Source organism: Siphateles boraxobius, unplaced genomic scaffold (genome assembly GCF_051911475.1).
Source record: "Siphateles boraxobius isolate OS27281-9 unplaced genomic scaffold, OSU_SipBor_1 90, whole genome shotgun sequence".
Classification (NCBI taxonomy): domain Eukaryota; kingdom Metazoa; phylum Chordata; class Actinopteri; order Cypriniformes; family Leuciscidae; genus Siphateles; species Siphateles boraxobius.
This window is the reverse complement of record NW_027509220.1, coordinates 481,726-505,710: the sequence shown is the minus strand read 5'-3', so window position 1 is coordinate 505,710 and position 23,985 is coordinate 481,726. Positions and strand designations below refer to the sequence as shown.

General features: G+C 37.3%; 1 protein-coding gene across 1 annotated transcript in view; it reads left to right on the top strand.

Moving 5' to 3' along the window:
- The window catches only part of LOC143733093 (transmembrane protease serine 9-like), a 41,992-nt gene extending 19,163 nt beyond the window's left edge, over window positions 1–22,829 (top strand). Inside the window, exons 7-19 of the mRNA XM_077224652.1 lie at window positions 910–1,141; window positions 4,157–4,284; window positions 6,093–6,371; window positions 7,753–7,848; window positions 7,965–8,097; window positions 8,239–8,363; window positions 8,454–8,732; window positions 8,850–8,942; window positions 9,045–9,180; window positions 10,617–10,818; window positions 12,259–12,527; window positions 12,657–12,802; window positions 21,351–22,829. Of these exons, the coding sequence (XP_077080767.1) occupies window positions 910–1,141; window positions 4,157–4,284; window positions 6,093–6,371; window positions 7,753–7,848; window positions 7,965–8,097; window positions 8,239–8,363; window positions 8,454–8,732; window positions 8,850–8,942; window positions 9,045–9,180; window positions 10,617–10,818; window positions 12,259–12,527; window positions 12,657–12,802; window positions 21,351–21,794 (2,562 nt within the window). The 3' untranslated portion in view covers window positions 21,795–22,829. The remainder of the gene's footprint in view (window positions 1–909; window positions 1,142–4,156; window positions 4,285–6,092; window positions 6,372–7,752; window positions 7,849–7,964; window positions 8,098–8,238; window positions 8,364–8,453; window positions 8,733–8,849; window positions 8,943–9,044; window positions 9,181–10,616; window positions 10,819–12,258; window positions 12,528–12,656; window positions 12,803–21,350) is intronic.
- Window positions 22,830–23,985: the final 1,156 nt, after the last annotated feature.

Sequence of the window (23,985 nt, the reverse complement as noted above, 5' to 3'; positions counted from 1 at the left end):
TGTCAATATTCTGAATTTAGTGGTAAAATCATTCTCTATATATTGTATTGTTATATATTGCAGTGACAACTCATTAATCAAATATTTACCACTGTATATTCTGTATAATTTGACATTTTTAAATAAACACTGACAAAAAACTATACAAGTTTTAAGTCTAGACGATATGATTATATATATAACATTGATATAAGTGATAACCTGGATTTAGACCTGCCTATATTGTATTTATATAAAGCGTTCACAGGCAAATTTGCTGTATGTCAAAATCAGGCACATATAAATGTCAGGAAACACGATTCCTGCCTGCATGTCAATATCCATGGATCACTGGATCTTTAGTAAGTTGTAAGGAACACTATATTGAGTCCAATCTTTAGTTTAAACTGATAATCGTTTGTATTACTTGCGTTTTCGCAGTTTCCCCTATTAAATCCAGTCACGCAGCTGCTCTTCTGCCACTCAGTCCGGCTGAGGGGGCGTGTTCTGGCGGGAAAGTGACGTTAATAGATTCCCTCTATACGTTACTTGCAATAGTTCCACTTTAGTACAATCAAATACACTTAAGTATATCTTTAGTTGGACTTCAACAAATGTTGTACTTAATGTACTTTAAAAGTAAGATTGCAGTGTATTTATATGAAATACATACTGTAAATATGTATACATGTAAATATTTTAGAGTCTTTGTCTCAGGAGACAAGTGTGAGAACGGGAGACTCAAGCTAAAGTCTCCATTTAATGTTAAAGTAACCTCATTTCTGTCTAGGAGAAACATTTGAGATATTAAAGAGATCCCTCTCTCTTTTTTTCCTCCGGGAAGCTTTCTTCAGACAAAATATATATGGTAGGCTATCTTTTAAATTCATATTTTATATGAATTCAAGTTCTTCTCTTTCATTTTTTTAGGGAGATTCCGGTGGTCCATTACAGTGTAAGCAGGATTCTGTATGGATCTTAGCTGGTGTCACTAGTTTTGGGATTCCTTGCAGCACTGGAATACCTGACGTTTATGCTAGAGTATCGGAATTCCAAAACTGGATCTTGGAAAATGTTAATGGACTGGACATTGGATTTGTGACTTTTAAATCTGATGGTGAAGATATGGACAACAGCTTTCTGTGCAATGGAGAAAATACAGGTAGTTGTGAAAACGGGGGACAAAACGGGTTCTATGCGTAAAGCCAAGGACACACTTAACAACTGTAAGGCCGGTTGACGATTAGGCCATCCTTAAAAATATTTTGGTTTGCAGTAACAGCAAAAAAAAAAAAAAAAAAAGGGTCGGTAGGTAGGTTTATATATTTTTTTTCAAGATTCAATGTAAAAAAAGCTTGAGACGCGCTTGAGACGCGCACAAGTCAACAATATTTCTGATGATTTATTGGCGTGAAGTTTCGTGCACAATGACAAACAGGAGTGCAACATTCAGGGATTGAAATTAACACCCTCCAACCCACCAAATAAGGGTAAAAATGAACTTTGGAACCAAATCTGCGCGGATTTAGCGCAAATACGCAACTTATGAGTCCTCATGATATATTAAATACAGCGTATTGCGCAGAATCTGCGCATTTCTGGCTTACTTGAACACACACGTCACTAAGCAACAAATAACGGCGAGCATGTTCACTTGCATTGAAGTAATAGCGAATATTAAAAAGCATTTGGTTAACAGAAAAGACATTGTTATTTTCCAACATCCTACATGTTCTGTGTACTGTATTGATCTGTCCACCTAAAACACATTTTTGGTTAAAAAAAAAAAAAGGCCGGTGGTGGTGGCTCACTTTGAAATTTCAATTTAAAAGAAACCACTTTGATTTTAGGGTCAAATTGTAGGACGTCCTCAATAGTTTGAGTTTCCTCCACCAACATTTTAGTGGTTTCCTTCAGGTCAGTCGACACGATCACTGTTAGACAGGGGAGAAGGGAGGGGAAAAGATCTGGGCACAGTTTTTCCAGAACTTCGTGCCAAGTTAAAGCGGTGTCGAGATGTTTTAATGCATTTTTTAGAATGCATTTATTATGGTGCCCAAACCCATATGACTTTGAACGGTGACCGCGAACATTTTATACTGCATCATTACTAGGGATGGGTATCATTAAGGTTTTAACGGTATTACTACTCTTACTGATACTGTTTATTGATCCGGTACTTTAATGGTATTCTTATCGGTTCTTTTTGGGGTTTTTTTTTTATATTCGGGTAATAATTAACATTTGCTTTATATTTTGAAATGTAAAATATCTATAGCAAAAGAATAATCAATGCATTAACAAAACGAATAAAATATCTAGGCTATTTGTTATGCAGCAGTGTGCAGGCTTTTTTGTTTTATATACATAGGACACGATAAGCAAAAACAAGTACAAACACATGTTCAAAAAAAGAATACAATTAAACAAAGATACAAATTATATACACAGCTTTAATTTCAGGAAGGTCTAAAATTACTTTTCAGGTAAGTGTTTCTGTCTGAAAAGAAATTTAATTTAGTATTCAAATGTAAAATAACACTGCATAGTTTATCATAGATAGATTAATGCTTATTAAAGTTTAAGTTATTCATTCAAGAGCTGTGAGTGATTTTCTCTGCCTTTTGTAGTTTGATTCGCATTAATGGCTCAATCGTCACAGGTTTATTAGACGCTGCCCCTTTAAGACCGAGTGCAGATCTGATAGGTGACTGATGCACCATCATTTTCTCCCAACTATTTACGTCCATTTAAGACATAAACTGGGTTTCAGTGAATCTCAGAGCTGGTCATTTTTATATTTTATGTATATTTGAGAGTTTAGATGCGAACATGAAGCCCAAAGTTAAGTATACTTTTCTTGTCTCGTTGCAGTCCATTTCGGAGCGCGCGTCGCCTTGTGAACAGCGTCTCTTGCGTTTTTGTGCTTATAATAGCTCTTTTAATGATTAAACGCGTCCGCAATTTAGCAACAGTAGAGTCTGCATTTTACAAAAATCACCGATCGTGCTGATTCTGACAGTATGTTTGAGTTTTAGGAAGAAATGACAGCGCATCGCTGTGAAGGGAAGGAAGTTGCGCTAGACAGAAAGAGTAATGGTTTCATCTCAAATATCTTTTTTTATAATCTCTGAAAGCCCAAATCTTAAATAAAATTAGAATAATATTCCAGATCTAAAGTGTAACCACATTTGAATGTTTAGTTCTGTCCTCATTGTCACTCATTAAGCAGGGTTGTGTGTTGTGAGCGCTGTGGCTCCGCGTTAGAGATCGCTCTCTCTCTCTTCTGGACTGCGAATAGCAAAATTGCATCACAGACAAATGGTTTAATATTATCATATATAGAAATGGCTGAAATTCAGCCCCAGGGCCCGTTTAATACCGGGTTTCGGTACTCGTCCCTAATCATTACCAAGCGCGAACAGTGAATGAAACGAAGCGAATGTAAAAGCCATAGTGTGACATGCGTAAACCAATGGTGTAAACAATCATATGACGATGACGCCGCACGGGTTTTATATTTAAAAGAAAGAACGTAGCCTACGTTTGTATGTAGGCATAAGCAACTTTCACAATAGGCTACTAACTAAAATATAATTAATATTATTTTATTTTATTTGTATTAGTTGTTTGAAGAGTAAAAAAAAATCGGTCGGTCTTAACGCAAGTTACAACCGGCAAGTCGGTCGGACTAAAAGGGGAAAAAAAAAAAATTGGGTCGGTCCTAAAATGACAGGGTCGGTCGGGTTACGGCAAACAAGAATATTTTTAAGGATGGCCTTATGAATGTAATTTGATCGACTGATCATGCCCAATCGCGCCGAGTCAGAGACAGTTGCGTTCAGTCTGTGTTCACAGTCGTGTTTAAAATCTGCTCCAGTCGTTGGAAACATTCTGTAAGTGTGTTCAGTTCAGTCTAGGAATGTTTCAGCTAGTCATTACGTGTGTCCTCCCCGGCTTTAGTGAATGTATAGCTTGCATGAAATAAAATCAACAATATTTTTTACAGCATTTATTAAACTTAGGAAGTGTTTATTTTACATTTACATTTGTAATATTAAAAGTTGTGTGGATTAAAGTGAAAGTTTACCCAAAATTGTGTAGTAAGTAGTTAAGAGATCGAAATTTCAGCCAATTCATGTCATTTTTAAGTGTATGTATGTATATATTTATATAGTTTCAGGCCTTTTCTACCCAATTGGAAATGGAGACATAAAGAATCCCTCTCAAGATGATGGAAGCTCTCCAATAGTATTCTTGGAAAAACCCTTTGTATATTTTGGACGTGTTTATCGACAGACCTATGTAAGTACATTGTCTTCATAAATTGTGTGTATGTGTGTATGTACATTGCATTCAGAAGGTATTCACAATTCACTCCATAACACAATGACAAAGCAAAAACCAGATTTGCGATAACAAATTAATAAAACGTTAAATACTGCACTGACATAACTATTCAGAGCATTAACTCAGTGTAAGCACCTCCGACAGGTGTTACAGCCTCAAGTCATTTTTGGGTGTGATGCAACAAGCTTTGCTCTCCTGGATTTGAGGATTTTCTGCAATTATTTTCTGCAGGTTGATGTGTTTACATTTTTTAAAGCATTAAATTATTCCTCAAAAGGCATTTTCAATATTAAACCATTAAAATCATAATTTTGAAATAATCTGTTGAATTGATTGTTTCATTGTCTCTATAACAATAATAAAAACAATATTAAAATCATAAAAACAATATTACTTTTTCAGCTTTTAAACCAAAATTTCATGATGAATTGTACATTACACACAAGCATGTAAGAATTCTCATTCTTACATGGTCTTTTCTTAAAAAATATATTTATTTATAATGTTATATATTTTTTTTAATTATGAGTTTATTTAATACTAATTATTTTAAAAACTTTTGAGTTTTAAACTGCATTTTATACATTTTTATAAAATTGCAAACCTCATATAAAATGAATGTGAAATAAAACAATATCACACACTATCCATTTGTTAAAAAAGAAATCAACTTTAGATTTTGGTTCCATTATAACAAATATACATTATACATTATAAATGCTAAACAAGTGTAGCGATTAGCTGCATGTAAAAGGCTATACATAATATATTTCAACATTATATGACTAATATCCACATTATTGCAATCAGAAGTTAATACAACACTCGATGGTGGTTTAAAGTGAGTTGAGTAAAAGTGTAATATTTATCTTTTAAATTGTGTTATGTAGCTTGATGCTAATTTTAGCTCTAATGCACCGCGTCAGGAACTATTCTATTCCATAAACTAATTTGTTAAACAAATTCACACAAGGTCCCAAGAATATGTGTTTTTGTTTTGTTTTCTAGAAAGACTTCAGATAATTGGTGGATTATTGTATAGTGAGATGAAAGTTGTGTAGATTGGCAAGCCGTAATACCAGAATAAAGACTAAAAATGGCTGAATACAAACAAAAGAATAATGATAAAAGAATAATGAAGATTAAGTCTCATATCGGCGGAGGTGTGAAAAGTTTGTTGAGTGAGAACAATAGAAAAATGAATGATAGCCTCACCAGACCTTAGACAATAGACTGCAAATGTGTGTTTACAGGGCAATAAAATATTTTATTAGCATCTTAGCCTTCTCTAAAAACTCACATGACATTGTCTTACAAAATGTTTCATATAAGTTATAAGTTTTTATGCATTTAAAATTATATTCTTAATATTTCTATTGTTTTTTATGTTTGAGCTTATATATCTCCATAATAATAATAATAATAATGTGTTACATTTATATAGCGCTTCTCTCTGCACTCAAAGCACTTTACATAGAAGGAGGGGAACCTCCTCAACCACCACTAATGTGCAGCATCCTGGATATCCATATTAATAACAGTCTGAGTAATTCTGAGTCTTGAACTGTAAACTCCCAAGAGTCATCTTTCTAAATATATGTTGATTATGTGTCTATCCAGAATGACTTATGAGCAGCAACCTTATTTTTTGGGGGGTATGTCATTTATGCCTCACTTTCCAAAATGGAGTATATGGGGTACAGTATCCAATATATATTGTAAAGCCAAATCTCTTTTATAATATAGTTTTATCTCTGCTTCAGGTTAATAACAACGGGCATTTGACATTCGATGGGCCTTTTTCAGAGCCGGTACCCAATTATTTACTGTCGCAAGTCAACAGAGACATCATTGCTCCACTGTGGACAAACATGGACAACACTGTCACTGGAAACATCTCCTATCGTCAGGTCACCAGAGGCGGACTCTTACTAGCAGCCTCAAACAACATAAACCAGTATTTTCCCAATCTGAACTTCACTGCCTCATGGCTGTTCATTGCTACATGGGATACAGTACCATACTTTAACAACTCACGATCGGTAAGCCAGCCAATATGTTAATGTTATAAGTCTTTTTGAATTTTTGTCTTCCAAGCACTATTCAAATTATTTGGGGTATATCGATTTAATTCCAATATATTTTGGTGTCTCTAAACAGACATGTTGATGGATTAGAATGATCAAATTTTATTTTCTCTTACATGTTTTTATTTTTCTAAGTATGCAGGTAAACCCATGTTAGGCCAACATAACTTTCCAAATTGTTCCAAACTAAGATAGCCTACATTTTAACTATAGTTGTAAAACTAACAGAGTAAAGGTATTGTCAGGTTTTGTTATGTATTCCCAGTTTTGTTTAACCTTGTGTTTTGTTATGTGGACCTTTAGGTTACTTTCTGCCCTGTTCTGTTCCTGTTTCCTGTGCCACATGTTGTAGTCCTGTGTAGTTTTTTCTGTTAATTAGTCCTTGATTGTCCCCCTGTGTGTTTTGTCATCTTATTACCCCTGGTGTTTGCCCCTGGTGTTTAAACCCCTGTGTTCCCTGTGTTCTTTGTCAGGTTTTGTCCCTCTGTGGATGTTATACGTTGGATTTCTCAGTTCTGCTACTTTGATCATGATTCCTTGTGTTTTGTTTCTGGATTCCTTGTTCTTTACGTTTTATTGATTTGTTTTTAAACTCCACTGCATTTGGATCCTCTCGAGTTTCACCAACATAACACTTTTACGATTTCTTGGCAAAATTTCAAGGGCGAAATCAGAAAAAGAAAGCTTATTGTTTAGAAAATTGCTTCTGTGTGAGGAGTGAATTCAATAGACAATGAACCTTTTTGCCAACAAATTTCACTGAAATGTCGCTTCAAAAAAGTGGGTAAAAGTAATAGAAAAGCTGTTTATGAATATCAAAGCACAAAATTGGAAGATAAATATATTTTATTTAAGGCACTGCAAATAAAATTAAACAAAGTAATCTGTTCAAATTAATCAAGAATAAAAACGGCATGAATCTATTAGGATAATTTTCTATTTCAATTCAATTCAAATTTATTTGTATAGCGCTTTTCACAATACATATTGTTTCAAAGCAGCTTTACAGAAAGTGCATTTCAGAAATGTACATAGAAAAAAATACAGTTAATTAATCATGTATTCATTTAGGGCATAACATATCGCCGGCGTTGGGTAGTCTCTTCACAGGCGTCGAGTCGTCTCTTCACAGGCGTTTAGTCATCTCATTGCAGGTGTTGGGTCATCTGAAGTCTCCGTGAGAGGCTGGATACAGACTGGAGCTGACGAACGCTATTTACCTCGGGACTAGCGTCCCGAGATAGAGGCAGAAAAGCAGATGGGAAATTATTAGCATAGCTGCTGTTTATAACAATAATGCATTCGGTCTGATTCAACAGTAGTATTTCTGTTACAGAGTTCATCTTTTCAAGTTGTTTTGGTCTCTGGTGGCTCTCTGTCTTTTGTCATGATGAACTACGGAAATATCTCCTCTACAGATCAACGGTTTCAGGTTGGATAGAATAAGAATCCTGTTACAAATCTTTTAGGCTCAGACCTTAAATAAATGTCTTGGTCTACTGGTTGATTAATTATTATTATCATGTTTTTTTTTTTTTGTTTACTCAGGCTGGTTATGACACAATAAACTCAACACATTATTTTTCAATACCTGTGCCTGATGAAAATAAACTCTCTAACTCCAGCAATGTGGATGTGCCGGGGCGATGGGCATTTCGTGTTGATGGCGGGCCTGAGGAGGGTAACGTCACTGTTTAATAGAAAGAATATCAGATTGTTTGATAAATAGTCATGAAATATAACATGAAAACAAATGTAGGCATTATAAAATATCCTCCTTCAAAACTTTAAACACTCATAATAATACCGTTGGGAATATTAGGAATATTCTACCCATATGGAGATGTAGAGGATGAGAAAAACCCACAGTCGGGTGATGGAAGTTCTCCACCGATCCCCTTGCGGCAGCCATTTGTGTACTTTGGCCATGTATATGACAAAATATTTGTAAGAAGCATTCATTAATGACATTCATTAATATATATTCCTCATGAAAATGTTACTTGAAAATCCAGATAACATATTTTGATCCTACAGGTGAATAATAACGGAGACCTGACCTTTGATGAGCCACTTTACCAGTGGTATCCTGATTATTTTCCTGCATATTCGACTAGAGACATCATCGCTCCACTGTGGACAGACATTGATAATAGTAGGAAAGGAACCATCTCTTACCGACAAGTAACAGATGGTCATCTCTTGAATCGGGCTTCGAGAAACATAAACCAATATTACCCCAACTTGAACTTCTCTGCCTCATGGGTTTTTATTGCTACATGGGATAAAGTACCGTACTATGGATACAGAGAGGCAGTACGTTTTTCATTCAACTATCATGCACTTTTATTGCATAATATTTTAATTGAACTGAAATGTATGGAATATCCAGAATGATGCTTGTATTAATGAGGAATTCCCGGTCTCTTCCAGGAGTCGACCTTCCAAGTGGTTTTGGTGTCTGGAAAAAACCTGTCGTTTACACTCATGCATTATGATCATATCACCTCCACCTATGCTGCAGAGGTAAAGCAGTGTGGAAAATGTGCTAATAGTTTATGATCTTTAGTAGTGTGAAGTGTTTTTGGATTTAATGGATCTTTTTCTTTGTGCTTTCTTAATTAACAGTCTGGATACGACACAATTTACTCTACCAATTTCTTTTCAATTCCTGTTCCCGACATCACAAACCTCCCATACACAAGCAATGTCAACGTCACGGGTAGATGGGTATTTCGTGTCGACAATTCATCAGAAAGAAATGGTGAAGACATGTCTTAATGAAATGTGCCCTTTATCTCAGTTTCAGATGTCTAATTTTATAAATGGTGTCTCAAAACATGCATTTGTATGTTTCTTTAAAATCCACAAGAAACATGCCAGCAGGGTAAAACCAAAAACAGGAAACCAAAGGCGTTTCTTAGAAATTCAGTATGACACTAGGCAAGTGATTGAATAAACAGGGCTTATATGGGCAGAGTTTACAAGGGTAATGGGAAACAGGTGTCAGTAATCAGAAAAGGGAGGTTTCCTCTGGTGAAAATCAAGGGCACTCAATCTGGTAGATGTAACATTTACATTGACAATTTTGTTTATATAGTAAAATAAGTGATACCTCTGTTCTTGGTGAAAACATTTTGCAAATAATATATCTATAGCAGAAGTACATTCAAACTGGCACTTGTGCCCTCAGATTTTTGAATGCAACTTCCTAAACAACAAATTATATTTTTACCTTTAATAATTGATTATGATTATTGTTGGTGAAATATATCAGTGCTGAAAACTCTCCCCTATTTATTAAGATTTGTTGTTTTGAATCTTTTGAATTTACATGATTTGTGCAGAAGTCTTTGTTGGTGGGTTTTTTCCATCTAAAATTTCAAAAGATTAACTTATTAATCATTTAGGCCCAGTTTCACAGACAGGGTTTAGATTAAACCAGGCTTAGACCTTAGTTAAATTATGACATTTAAGCAGCTTTTAAAAATGTGCCTTAGAAAAAGACATTACTGGTGTGAATCTTAAGACAAAACAATGGCACTGATATATTTTAAGATATGTCAGAGCAAGTTTCTTTCCGTTAAAACAGCTCTAAATTACATTTTAGTCTTGGGCTAGACTTAAGTCATGTCTGTGAAACCTGCCCTTAAATGTACTTATCAATAACTTATAAAGTTTTGTAATTTACTTAAGTTTTATTATTTATTGAAATATTAAGTCATCTTATGTGACATGTGCCTTTTGATTGGCTCGTAGGGCTGTGAAACGATTAATCCCAATTAATCGCATCCAAAATAAAAGTGTGTGTTTACATAATACAGTATGTGTGTGTACTGTGTATAATTATACACAGTACACAGAAATATATTATGTAAACACAAACTTTTGTTTTGGATGCGATTGATCGCGTTTAATCGTTCCACAGCCCTAAGCTGCTTGAATACAGCAGTGCAATCTCAGGAATTTTTCATATTTATCAATATTTTATGTGGGGTTGGAAAGGATAACTTTTTCATCATGTTTTTTAGTTGTTGTTTTTTTGATAATACTTATTATAGTAATAACATAAAATGTAGGCTACATATATTGAATCAGGAATTAAACATGGATCTCCATCAAATGAGGAGCATGACGCTGTCTGCAGCTGTACTGCTGGAGAAGTTGGATAAAACAACATTGTGTTTTTTGTGTTTGCAGCCTCAGATGATTCTCCCAGTGCTCAGGTGTGTGGGAGAACCACATTTAACACCAGTAGCAGGATAGTAGGAGGTCAGAACGCTTCAGCTGGACGCTGGCCGTGGCAGGCTAGCCTTCTTCTGTATGGCAGTCACAGTCACTTCTGTGGAGGTTCTCTCATCAACAAACAGTGGGTGCTGACCGCTGCCCACTGTGTTAATAGGTAAACTCATTCAACTAAATATACTTCAGCTTTCATAGATGCTTTGAGTAGATTACATTTTGATTGAGGAATTTATTTAACCTTATTAAAGCCTAATGCAGTGGTTCTCAACTCCAGTCCTCGGACCCACTGCTCTGCACATTTTGTATGTCTCTCTTATCTGACACACTCAGTTCAGATCAAGGAGTCTATCCTAACGAGCTGGTGATCTGAATCAGGTGTGTTAAATAAGGAGACATAAAAAATGTGCAGAGCAGTGGGTCCCGAGGACTGGAGTTGAGAACCACTGGCCTAATGTATCATTTGATGTGCAAATTTCTAAGGCCAAAATGATCAAAACTTTGCTGAAAAATGCCTTTTTGTTTTTTATTTTAGTATACATCTTCAATAAATAAAAGCCTTTTAGTATAACTGTAAAAACATCCCCTTTTAGCTTGTGGTTCACGTGTCTTTTTGCTGTGAAATCTTTACTGTTTTTAGACAGTATGTAAGAATTAAAAATGAAGTATTGTTAGTAATATTTCAAGACGAACATTTACTGGACTGAAGCTACTTAGATTTACTTGATTATCCATTTTTCTTGTTCAAATGTAAGTATCAAATATGATCCATCAGCTATTTGTTCATCTCTCAATCATTATATTGCATTTTATAATACATTTTAGAACTACAGAGTTGAATCATAAAACTAAGCATTTAAATGTTATTTTAGTAGGGTTGTAACGATACCCTCATGTCACGATTCGATACATATCGCGATACTGAACTCACGATACGATATTATTGCGATACTCCAAGACAAGACATTTGATAAAAGGTTAACAAAAAATTATAAAAAGTTTTATATTATTGTGGGTGTAAATGAATAGGCTTGGTGCTGGGAACCAATGCACAAGACAATAGTGACACCAGAAAAAAATATTCATGATTCTGAAGCTGAAAATACAATTATTTTAGACGAATATGCTTGCACTCTGTCACTGACTCGATATATTTAACATAATATAGGTCACTGGTAACATAATACATTTGGCATTATCAGGACCCATAAATATGCCCACATTGTATTATTATACATTATATTCAACATTATGTAGTTTAATGTAGTACTGACACTAAAACTCTGTAAACTCTGTCATTTTTATTTTGAGTGAAATATCCACGATACATTTTGTCACTATCCACGATACATATTGTTGCATTTTTGTATTGCGATATATTGTGACACGATATATTGTTACACCCCTATATTTTAGTAAGACATATTATTGGCAGATATAGAGTGACAACTGATATTTAAATGCATTTTATGCAAGTAGTCTGTTCAAAGAGAGAGATTTTTTATAGTATTCTGTCTAAAGTCTCAAACGGTAAAAACTAATTTTAAATAAAATCTTCTTGACTACTTTCTGTTTTTTTCTTTATATTTATATATTTCAGTTATAACATCGATTATTTAACCGTGGTTTTGGGGCGACAGACCCAGGAAGGCTTCAACCCGAACGAAGTGTTCAGAGGTGTGAGGACAATCATCAAACATCCCAGTTACAACTATCTTACGAAAGACAATGATATCGCTCTGCTCAAACTGAGTTTTCCCGTCACCTTCACTGACTACATCAGACCCGTGTGTCTAGCAGCTGATCACAGTGTGTTTAACAACGGCACACACAGCTGGATCACTGGATGGGGAGACATTGGTGAAGGAGGTGATAATTAATTTCTATTTAATTTCTTAGTTACATTAAACTCAACATGAAATGCCTTTCACAATCCCATTCAAAACAGGTTAATTTGTGACTATGTAGAGGAAATAACTTCTCATGTCTTTCCTACAGTGTCTCTCCCGTCCCCTAATGTTCTACAGGAAGTGGAGGTTCCTATAATTGGTAATAGACAGTGCAACTGTCTCTATGGAGTTAGAAATATAACAGACAGCATGATCTGTGCTGGTCTTCCTGATGGAGGCAAGGACTCATGTCAGGTACACAAACCCTGTTCAACTTGTGTTTACAAGGTAAACAGTAACGCTGCGTCCTAAATCGAATACTTCCCTACTACAGTATATAGCATGCAAAAAACAGTTCACTAACAGAGTAGTACATAGTATTCAAAAAATAGTAGGCGAAAAGTACAAGACCGGTGAGATTCTGAAGTGTGCATAAGATTGTAACCGTCTCCAAAAAAACCTCTAAGGAGGCAAACTACACAATAAATTTAAGGGAGGGACCCACCGACCAGATTTGCAATCGACCCCAGTGCTATAACTCAAACATATAAACTTCATAACACATACAGGTGCTGGTCATATAATTAAAATATCATCAAAAAGTTGATTTATTTCAGTAATTCCATTCAAAAAGTGAAATTTGGATATTATATTCATTCATTACACACAGACTGATATATTTCAAATGTTTATTTCATTTAATTGTGGTGATTAAAACTGACAACTAATGAAAATCCCAAATTCAGTATCTCCGAAAATTAGAATATTACTTAAGACCAATACAAAAAGGATTTTTAGAAATGTTGGCCAACTGAAAAGTATGAACATGAAAAGTATGAGATGTACAGCACTCAATACTTAGTTTGGGCTCCTTTTGCCTGAATTACTGCAGCAATGTGGCGTGGCATGGAGTCGATCAGTCTGTGGCACTGCTCAGGTGTTACGAGAGCCCAGGTTGCTCTGATAGTGGCCTTCAGCTCTTCTGCATTGTTGCGTCTGGCGTATTGCATCTTCCTCTTCACAATACCCCATAGATTTTCTATAGGGTTAAGGTTAGGCGAGTTTGCTGACCAATTAAGGACAGGGATACCATGGTCCTTAAACCAGGTACTGGTAGTTTTGGCACTGTGTGCAGGTGCCAAGTCCTGTTGGAAAATGAAATATTCATCTCCATTAAGTTGGTCAGCAGCAGGAAGCATGAAGTGCTCTAAAACTTCCTGGTACACGGCTGTGTTGACCTTGACCTCAGAAAACACAGTGGACCAACACCAGCTGATGACATGGCACCCCAAAGCATCACTGACTGTGGAAAGTTTACACTGGACTTCAAGCAACGTGGCTTCTGTGCCTCTCCTCTCTTCCTCCAGACTCTGGGACCTTGATTTCCAAAGGAAATGCAAAATTTACTTTCATCAGAGAACATAACTTTGGACCACTCAGCAGCAGTCCAGTCCTTTTTGTCTTTAGACGCTTCTGACGCTGTGTCTTGTTCAAGAGTGGCTTGACACAAGGAATGTGACAGCTGAAACCCATGTCTTGCATACATCTGTACGTGGTGGTTCTTGAAGCCTGACTCCAGCTGCAGTCCACTCTTTGTGAATCTCCCCCACATTTTTGAATGGGTTTTGTTTCACAATCCTCTCCAGGGTGTGGTTATCCCTATTACTTGTACACATTTATCTACCACATCTTTTCCTTCCCTTCGCTGCTCTATTAATGTGCTTGGACACAGAGCTCTGTGAACAGCCAGCCTCTTTAGCAATGACCTTTTGTCAGTTTTGTCAGTGCCACAGACTGATCGACTCCATGCCACGCCGCATTGCTGCAGTAATTCAGGCAAAAGGAGCCCCAACTAAGTATTGAGTGCTGTACATGCTCATATTTTTCATATTCATACTTTTCAGTTGGCCAACATTTCTAAAAATCCTTTTTTTTTATTGGTCTTAAGTAATATTCAAATTTTCGGAGAAAAAATCGTGTGTGTATATATATATATACACACACACACACACACAAGTGCTGGTCATATATATATATAAATAATTTTTATTTTATTTTTTTATTTTTCATTTTTTCTGTCATGACAACTCTCGGAATGATTGGCATGGTTGTTTGTTTGGTCTTGTCAGAATAGATCTGCTATCAATCAAAAGTTCATTATGGCGTACCACAAGGCTCAGTACTAGGACCGTTGCTGTTCACTCTGTACATGCTACCCTTAGGAGATATCATTAGTGTCACAGGGTAGTAGAAGAAGACGGCTGAGTCAAAAGCTCCAATTCAAACAGTTTACTAAATTATCTCTCACAGGTACAGACAGGCAGGCAGGATGACGGGCAGGAACACACATTCACTAAACAAATCTAAATACAACTAACAATCGACAAGGACAGACTGAAGAGAAGCAAACTAAATACAAGCACAAATGAAACGTAACAAGGTGAAGACAGGTGACACAGATGGTGATGATGATGAATAGGCTGATAAGTGAGGGAGTGAGTTCAGGTGTGGAGACAAGGAGGATTCTGGGTAGTGTAGTGCAGACGAAGACAGACTGGTGCAGACAAGTACTGTGACATAACTCCCCCCTCCCGGTAGGCGTGACCTCACACGGAGGAACAACTGCGGTGGGGGGGTGGGGGCTGTGGGGGGCCACGTGCAGGCGGCCACGGCGGAGAAGGCCCCTCGTGCGGCCACGGCGGAGAAGGCCCCTCGGGCAGCCACGGCGGTGAAGGCCCTTCGGGCGGCCACGGCAGAGACGATTTTTCTGACGGCCGTGGACCCTTGGGCGGCCACGGTGAGGACCTATGCCATCCCCCCCCCCCCCAAAAAAAATTTATTGGGGAGAGTGACACAGTCAGGAAACTGTTCTCGGATAGGCTCTGGGACAGGTTCTGGGACAGTCTCTGGCTGGGCAGACGGGACGAGGAGCGGTGAAGGCTCTGGGCTGGAAGGCGCCTGCGGTGAAGACTCTGGGCTGGACGGCGCCAGCGGGTGAAGGCTCTGGGCTGGACGGCGCCGGCGGGTGAAGGCTCTGGGCTGGACGGCGGGTGAAGGCTCTGGGCTGGACGGCGCCAGCGGGTGAAGGCTCTGGGCTGGACGGCGCCAGCGTTGAAGGCTCTGGGCTGGACGGGACCAGCGGTGAAGGCTCTGGGCTGGAAGGTTGTGTTTCAGATCGGGGATCGACGCTCTCCAGACACCGGATAACGGTTTCCCTCCAGTTCAGTCCGGTGGTGTCTGGGAGGTCGATCTGGTGGTGATAGGTGGCCCCGATCTGGAACAATGTACACAACCTCTCGTCGTCAAGGGTGCTGTGGATGGCAATGCAGACAAACCCCTTGACGAACGAGAGGAAGTGTTGGCTTTTCTCAGCCAGGACGATGATTTTTACCCCGTCGTCCATCGGGCGGTCGGTTGTTCTGTCACGGTGTAGTGCGGGTAGAAGAAGACGGCGGAGTCAAAAGCTCCAATTCAAACAGTTTACTAAATTATCTCTCACAGGTACAGACAGGCAGGCAGGATGACGGGCAGGAACACACACGCACTAAACACATCTGAATACAACTAACAACCGACAAGGACAGACTGAAGAGAAGCAAACTAAATACAAGCACAAATGAAACATAACAAGGTGAAGACCGGTGACACGGATGGTGATGACGACAAATAGGCTGATAAGTGAGGGAGTGAGTTCAGGTGTGGAGACAAGGAGGATTCTGGGCAGTGTAGTGCAGACGAAGACAGACTGGGGCAGACAAGGACTGTGACAATTAGGAAGCATGGCATTAGTTTTCACTGTTATGCTGATGATACTCAGCTCTATATTTCTTCACGCACTGACAAAAGACTACCAATTCACAAAATTAATGGAATGCATAGCTGATATAAAAAACTGGATGACTAGTAATTTCCTACTACTTAATTCTGAAAAAAAAAACAGAGAAAAACTTCCACACTTGATGGCTGCTCTGTCAAGTCTTCATCGTCGGTTAGGAACCTGGGTGTGCTCTTTGATACCAATCTTTCATTTGAAAGTCACGTTTCTAGTATCTGTAAAACTGCATTTTTCCATCTTAAAAATATATCTAAATTACGTCATATCCTCTCAATGACAAACACATCTCTTTGACCTAGCATATACACATAACAAACTATAGACTTCTATAATTCAATGCTAGGGTGCATAGATTAGGTCAGCCAGAACTGGGAACACTTCCCATAAATCCTGATGTACTTGTTACATCATAAGAAGGATGGCGTATCTCTGTTTATCCTGAGGTTTACCACAGTCGACCGGATCCAGGCCGTATCCGAATCTGATGAAGGACCGAATCTGATAGAACGTTGTCGGGATAATTCCGGTTTACATGGCTACGCGGAAGGGATAAAAAATTCTGTGTTATAAATTTTCCAAGGCTTGTACCTTGGAACCTATTTCATGTTTTGCGTTCTCGAGCCACCAGGCACTGTTTTGTGCAAATGAGCAGCCGGATCGCATTAAGGGTTTTCTGTTAGAACGGTGTCGTGTTGGCAGCCCCTAAGTTAATAACTAATGATCGTTGCGACGGTAGTGAATCAATCAAAACTAACTTTAGCTAGACAATAACTTTATTCTAGAGCTGCTGTAAAGCCAAAACAATATCTGTTACTTTAATTTCCTACTATCACTGTAAAGCTGCTTTGAAACAATCTATATTGTTAAAAGCGCTATTTAAATGAAAGTGACTTTACTTGACTTTTGTCTGAGTTACAGTGCTAATGCGTTATGACTTGGCATTACATATCTGTCCCATTCGATGGTTAGGTCAACACAATTTGAGAGTGAATCCCACGTTACTCCAGAACTTTGCAGCCTGCACCCAACTGTCAGTCCTCACCACAGCATGAACACTTATTCAATGAATGACATATATAGTCGCTTGAGCATGCAAACTGCTCACTCATCTCAGCCCATGCGATCTCAGGAAGTGCCGCTACATAAATGGGCTGTGCAAATTGCAATGAGTCTCCAATTTACAGTCCTGTTGTTAAGCAAATACTTCTGCGTTGAGTAGTGAGTGATTCTGACTGATAATAAACACCTCTGATGGCCACCCCACATGATCAATGACATGTCCGTTATCAAAACGCCCATCGCTGCAAACGTGCCACAAACAGAATCCTGATGTTCTCCAGCGCGCACATGTCCACACATTTTGTCATTTTTTCACACATTTTGTCCACATACCCGGTAGAGCGTTTGCCAAAATGATACAGCATCGCTGTGGTGCTTTTCATTTTAGAAATACATGAAAACTGCCTTGCACACTCTAGGTAGTTGAAATGATCATCATTCTACATGTGAGCAGTGAGTCTAATACGAAAGGTATCCGACATTAGCATTCATCACTAGTCGTCCTGTAGTTATGAAATAGTTTATGCCCAAATAAAATTCTGCCGAAAATGCAGCTTGCGTACTTTGTATGTAAATAAGGTGAATACACTGTATTTTAAAATTGGTAATGTAATGTTTACATGATTGTCTCATTAGCCGACACATGGACTCAATTTAGCAAACACATAGTGTCTACTTAACCACAACGTCTGCTACTGCTGTTGATATTCGTTACTGTGGCTCTGTTATATATGTGATACAAATAAAGCCTTTCACTTTAAAGAGTTCAGAGAAGCTTTTCTCTGTATCCTTACATTGCCTGCGTGCTGCAGCATAACTTAAATGTAAAATGCACATTCTCTAGCTGCTAATGCTAGTGATTAACTCTAGCATTAATTCAGGACTGCTGACATGACACATGATTTAGACCTTGTGAATGGTTAGTTCATAAGGAAATGATTAAGCAGACTACGCAAAACACTGTGATATAACGTAAAAACCCATGACTTATCTTAGATGGTGAATTTTAGAGGATTTCCAAAAGCGCGCTACACTGCTAAGGCAAATGCTACCCAAGTATTTGAAGGCAGAAACCAATCAGCTGTGCCCTATAGATAATAAGGTGATTATGAACAGGTGAGTAAAAGGATCTATTAGCCTGCACCATCTAGAGTTTCATGCCAGAACTTTGTATAGAAATCCCAGCAACACAAAAACCCAAAGTCATACAAATGCAATCCTGTCACTGTTGTTTTGAAATGGGGGAAAGAGAGAAACCCTTATCCGACCATTGTCCATAGAGCAATCTAAATGTCTTCTAGATTAATGTCCGTAGTTGCAGAGATGAGGATAAATTAAAGAAATGTCCGTGGAATGATGCAGTTTGATGAAAAAACAATCGAAATGAAATCCAAACACCATGTTGAATTTTTAGGCCTAGCTTCCACTGTACTTTTTGGTAGGTTGAAAAGTCTTGTGTCTTTAGAGCTCTCAAGCTCCAGGCAAAAGAGTTAAGACAGCACCATAATATGAAGCCGATCAATGAAGAGAGGTAGTATATAAAGAGTCCTTTTGACTGAGCAACAACAGTTTTTCAATCAGGATTCTGAGCAGTTGGGTAAGCACAAGAGAAGACCAAGGGTGTTTCTCAATATCCCTACTTGTTTCCTCGCTCCTCCATCCTATGACCCGGAAACCGACCGAGCTAAGCCATCTTGAAGGACATCTCAATTCTCTAATTGCACCATGAGGAGTCGAGGATCGAGGAGTGAGGAAGCTTCCAGAGGAGTTATGAGCGAGGATGCACAGGTGTATCTTATGCGGAAGTCTTACTTGTCAAGAAACCTGACACATATGTGAATTTTCCTCCCCCTTCACATCTGTCACAATCATTTTAATTTATGCTTTACCTTAACAGTTTAACCCTTTCATGCATGGTGTCCACATTTGTGGTTCCATTTAGGGTTCATTTATCATGGTAGTTTTCTCCAAACCACTTGAGGGCAGTGTCAGTAGATTGACAGGAATATTGTAACACTTGTTTGAGATGAGCAAAATCTGTGCAGAACGGATCACCGGTGATCAGCGCGAGATGCATGCCGGTTAGAAATGTGTCCGTGTGGGGTCCGTCTTGCTCTGATGTCATGCTGACGTATGTCAAAAAACTCTTGCGAGCGCAAGGCGGATGTAAAATTTAGCATAATTTGAAAGTAATAAAAAGAATCTTACAAAAACCTAGATAATGTTTTCCATAATTAATGCATGAAAGGGTTAAATAAATCATATATTACACATCAACAGGGCATCTTGCTTTATCTTTATTATTTATTAGATAACTGCTGAATATTCCAAGAATATTCCAATATACAAATAAGCTTTCCTTCGATTCCTCAGTCCTCATTTGTTTCCCTTGTATCCTACAGGGGGTGGAGCTGAGACGAGAGGAAAGGAAACGAGGATGCACAAATAATGCTTCTCTTTCACCAAACTAACTTCTTCTTCGTCCACTTCTTCAGTTTTTGACACTTTGCATCCTGTGTGCATATATCCACCTACTTTTGCTGTTGTGCAGTCATGGTTTACTTATAATCAATTTCTGCCTTGTTTTTGATCTTTCTATTCTTTCACACATATCCATTCATATCTTCCTACTTTTATAATTACTCGATGCTTCATCCCATTCCATCTTCCCATGTCCTACCTGGCACTGTGTGTTTAGCTTCTCCAGAACACTTCCATAGTCACCTAAGATCCAGAATAGATTAGAGCATCCTCATTCCATATTTAAATTTTTCCACTTACCCCTTTAATATATATGAATTTTATGAATTCTTCAAAAACTGCATGCCACAATCACATTTAAATTATGTATTTCAAATCAGCAACAAAAACTGACATGAACTGCTGCATAGATGTTTCTTAGACGATGCGCATGTGCAATCTTCTGGATTTCTATGGCAAACGGACATTCTAACAGCAGCTGAAGTGAAGCGATGACTTTACCAATCAGTGACTGGCTCTGCTAATGTCTTGCTAAAGTCTTTGACCTCTGAGCTTGGTATCTCTTACTAATAAGACCATCTCTGATTTTCATTGTTATAATAGAGCAAAAACAGTCAAAATGGATTTATAGTGCCTAAAAATGTTTACTTTAGAGAATTCGATTTTCCATTCGACTCACACTACTTTTCCATTGTTTTCAATGTAAAGACGCTCTAGATGGACGTGTTTCACCGGTCCAAGCGCATCTCACATCTTTTGCAACGTCTCGTGCATGACATTCTAAAAATGCAGAACTTATTCGCTTCACTGCCATTCATTGTGCGTTTTTAACCACAACGACACGTCCTGTGTGAACTTACTGTAAGCAGTTATCTGGCACACGCTTAATTGAAAATAGATATCATGGGTCAAATTTAAATAAAAACTAAAATACATATTTAAAAAATATCTTGCAAAAAGAGGACTTATCTAGCCAGAAGCCAAAAGGGAAGGTGCAAGTGGAGTCTGAATATTTGCAGTTAAAGATTATTTTTTTGCAATGATGATACCCAGCAATAATAGTCAATTTAAAATAACCTTCTTTTTTTGTTGTTGAAATTTTCAGCATAATTACTCCAGTCTTCAGTGTCACATGACCATCAGCAATCATTCTAATATGCTGATTTTCTAATCAAAAACTTTACTTCTTACTATCAATGTTGAAATAAAAATGTCCGGGATTCCTTGATGATGAATAGAAAGTTCAAAAGAACAACATTTATTTGAAATAGAAATCATCTGTAACATTATAAATGTCTTTTGATGATTGACTTGATCAATTTAATGCATCCTTGCTGAATTATTTTCGTTAAATAAATCTTACTGACCCCAAACTCTTGAACAGTGAATGTCTGTTTGTAAAATGATTGCATTGATTTGTATTTTCAGGGGGATTCAGGAGGTCCGATGGTGAGCAGGCAGAGCTCTGTATGGGTCCAGTCCGGTGTCGTTAGCTTTGGGATTGGCTGTGCTCGACCTGAATATCCCGGTGTTTACACCAGAGTATCCCGCTATCAGGAATGGATCACCTCCTTTATGTGTAGCGATCCTCCAGGTTTTGTGCAGTTCACCTCTGCTGGAACAGATTCTGATAACAGCTACACCTGTCCTGGCCCGACTCCTCCTACTTCTCCATCTTCTGCAACTACTTCTCATCCTCCTGCTTCTCCTCCTCGTACTTCTCCTCCTAATTCTCCCCCTTCTTCTCTTCCTTCTTCCTCAACAATAGTTAACGCAACTAAAATTCCATCTTCTGCAACATCTCTTCCACAAAATTCTTTGCTTCCAATTTTTCTATTGCTTATAGCAGTACCTTTCTTATTTTATATCTAAAATACACCACTAAAGACAAACTTAAAATTTTGGGGTCAGAAAGTTTAAAAAAAAAAATTTATTCTTTTAAATGAAGGTTGTTTTTTTCTGGCAAGAATGCATCCAATGCTTTTCAATTTTTTTCTTTTTTTTCTATTCATCAAAGAATGGCTGCTGAAAATTCAGCTTCCCATCACAAGAATAAATTACATTTTAAAAAAGATCACAATAGAAAGCAGTTTTTTAAATCGTACTAATATTTCACAATAATCCTGTCTTTCTGTATTTTTGATCAAATAAATGCAGCCATGGTGAGCAGAAGAGACATATCAATCATATTGACCCCAAACTTTTGAATGATAGTGTATGTACAAAAATAATGTTGTTTGTGCTCAGTGACAGTCGATTACACTGATGTAAAGAGTTTTGATCTTACAGTATTTTGTTGTATTCTTGATTAATCTTACACAATGTTAATTATTCCCTGACTTTAAATAGTTCTTAATAATAATAAATTTCTTCTATATCCTGTATCCCATCAACTTCTATACAGTATACTGGGCTATGATAATATGTTATCTTTTATTGCTATAAATATAAATATGCATGTTACATGCAGATGGATGTTGTTTTACAAATCACTGAATTATATTTGTTTTACTGGGTTTTGATGTGGCAATATAATTTGTCACACTCAGTTTTGTATTCTGTTGATGCTTTCCCACATATCAATGTCATTTCAGTTGATTAAGTGTTTTTATCTATTTTTAAGTAAGCGCTGTTCTGTTAGACTGACTTCTGGGTGGGCTGATAGACTTTTGTTGCATTGTGGCATAAAATTATCTTTATTATCTTTTTCTTTAGTCTGTATCCTTTCATTAGGTGACAATATTAAATACAATTTGTAATACACTTTTTAAAAATAATAATTTCATTGTGGTTATGGTGGTATACTGCCTATAATGGGCATTATTTCTTTTCTTTTTTTGTAAAGTGAATGTATCGTTATACAATAATTGCCTAAATAAATAATTTGGAAGTCTTTAGAAAGTGCAAGGAAAGATTCCTGGGTTTCTTTACTGTGGGCAACCATTCATTTTCTTCCTCAACACAATGCTTGTCGTCTGGCTTTTGAGTGAAGTTGCAGACTTGCACTGCCCTCACTTCTCATTTGAAATAGTTCCCCTCACACTTCCTAGGGTTTTCTACAATGTAGATATTCCGGTAATTGTTAATTGTCTACTGAAAAGTGGAGCCCATATACATGTTCAGCAAACCCGTTTGAAAGCACTCATTATTTTTGCTTTGAAATTACACACTTCAACTTTTAAGGGGTGGTTGATTATGATTTAACTTTTCTAACTTTAGTTAGTGTGTAATGTTGCTGTTTGAGCACAAACAACATCTGCAAAGTTACAATGCTCAAAGTTCAAAGCAATTTGCTTTTAAAGAAATAGTTTAAGGACTACAACAAACGGCTGGTAAAGACTACACGACATTCCTCCCGGGTTAGTGACATCACTAACCCTAAAATGTACATAAACCCCGCCCCCGGAAACGTCACGCCCCTTACCTTTAACGGTAGTTTGCTATGGTACTTTGTGCTTTGGTGTATTATAAACAATGGTGTCAATAAAACCAATCGGACCCGGGGAAACGTTAGTGAAGATGATCGAGCAGAACCTGTTCAAGAACGGCTGTTAAACGACGTTTCAGAAAGGTTTGTTTTTTGTTGCTCTCATAACTTTTTAGATATGCTGTTATTTTATTGTACTAATTATTATAGAATTATAAAAAAATAAGCTTCATAAACAAGAATTTCATATAATCCTTATAACAAATTATAGCCTACTACAGTCCTCAAAAGGATTTTTTTGAGTAAAGACTGCGGATCTATAGTGATCGTTTCTGACTGTATGACACCTTTTCTTCTGTATTTTTAGAACGATTTTAGACAAATATCTGTCGACAGAACTATTTACCCAAAACGAACACTAAACATCGGCAGCCAAATCAAACACAGAACCATGTTTAGCCTGTAGATAAACAAGCATGTAGATAAACATAAAAGCTCAAATCAAACAATAATTTACACTAATTCCAAGTTCGCTGTTGAGATTAAAAAAAAAGTTTGTAACGTTAGGTGTTTGTCAGATCACGTTAAGTATGAATGAGCATTTAACAAACCAGCAGAGCCAAACAGTGTTGTCAT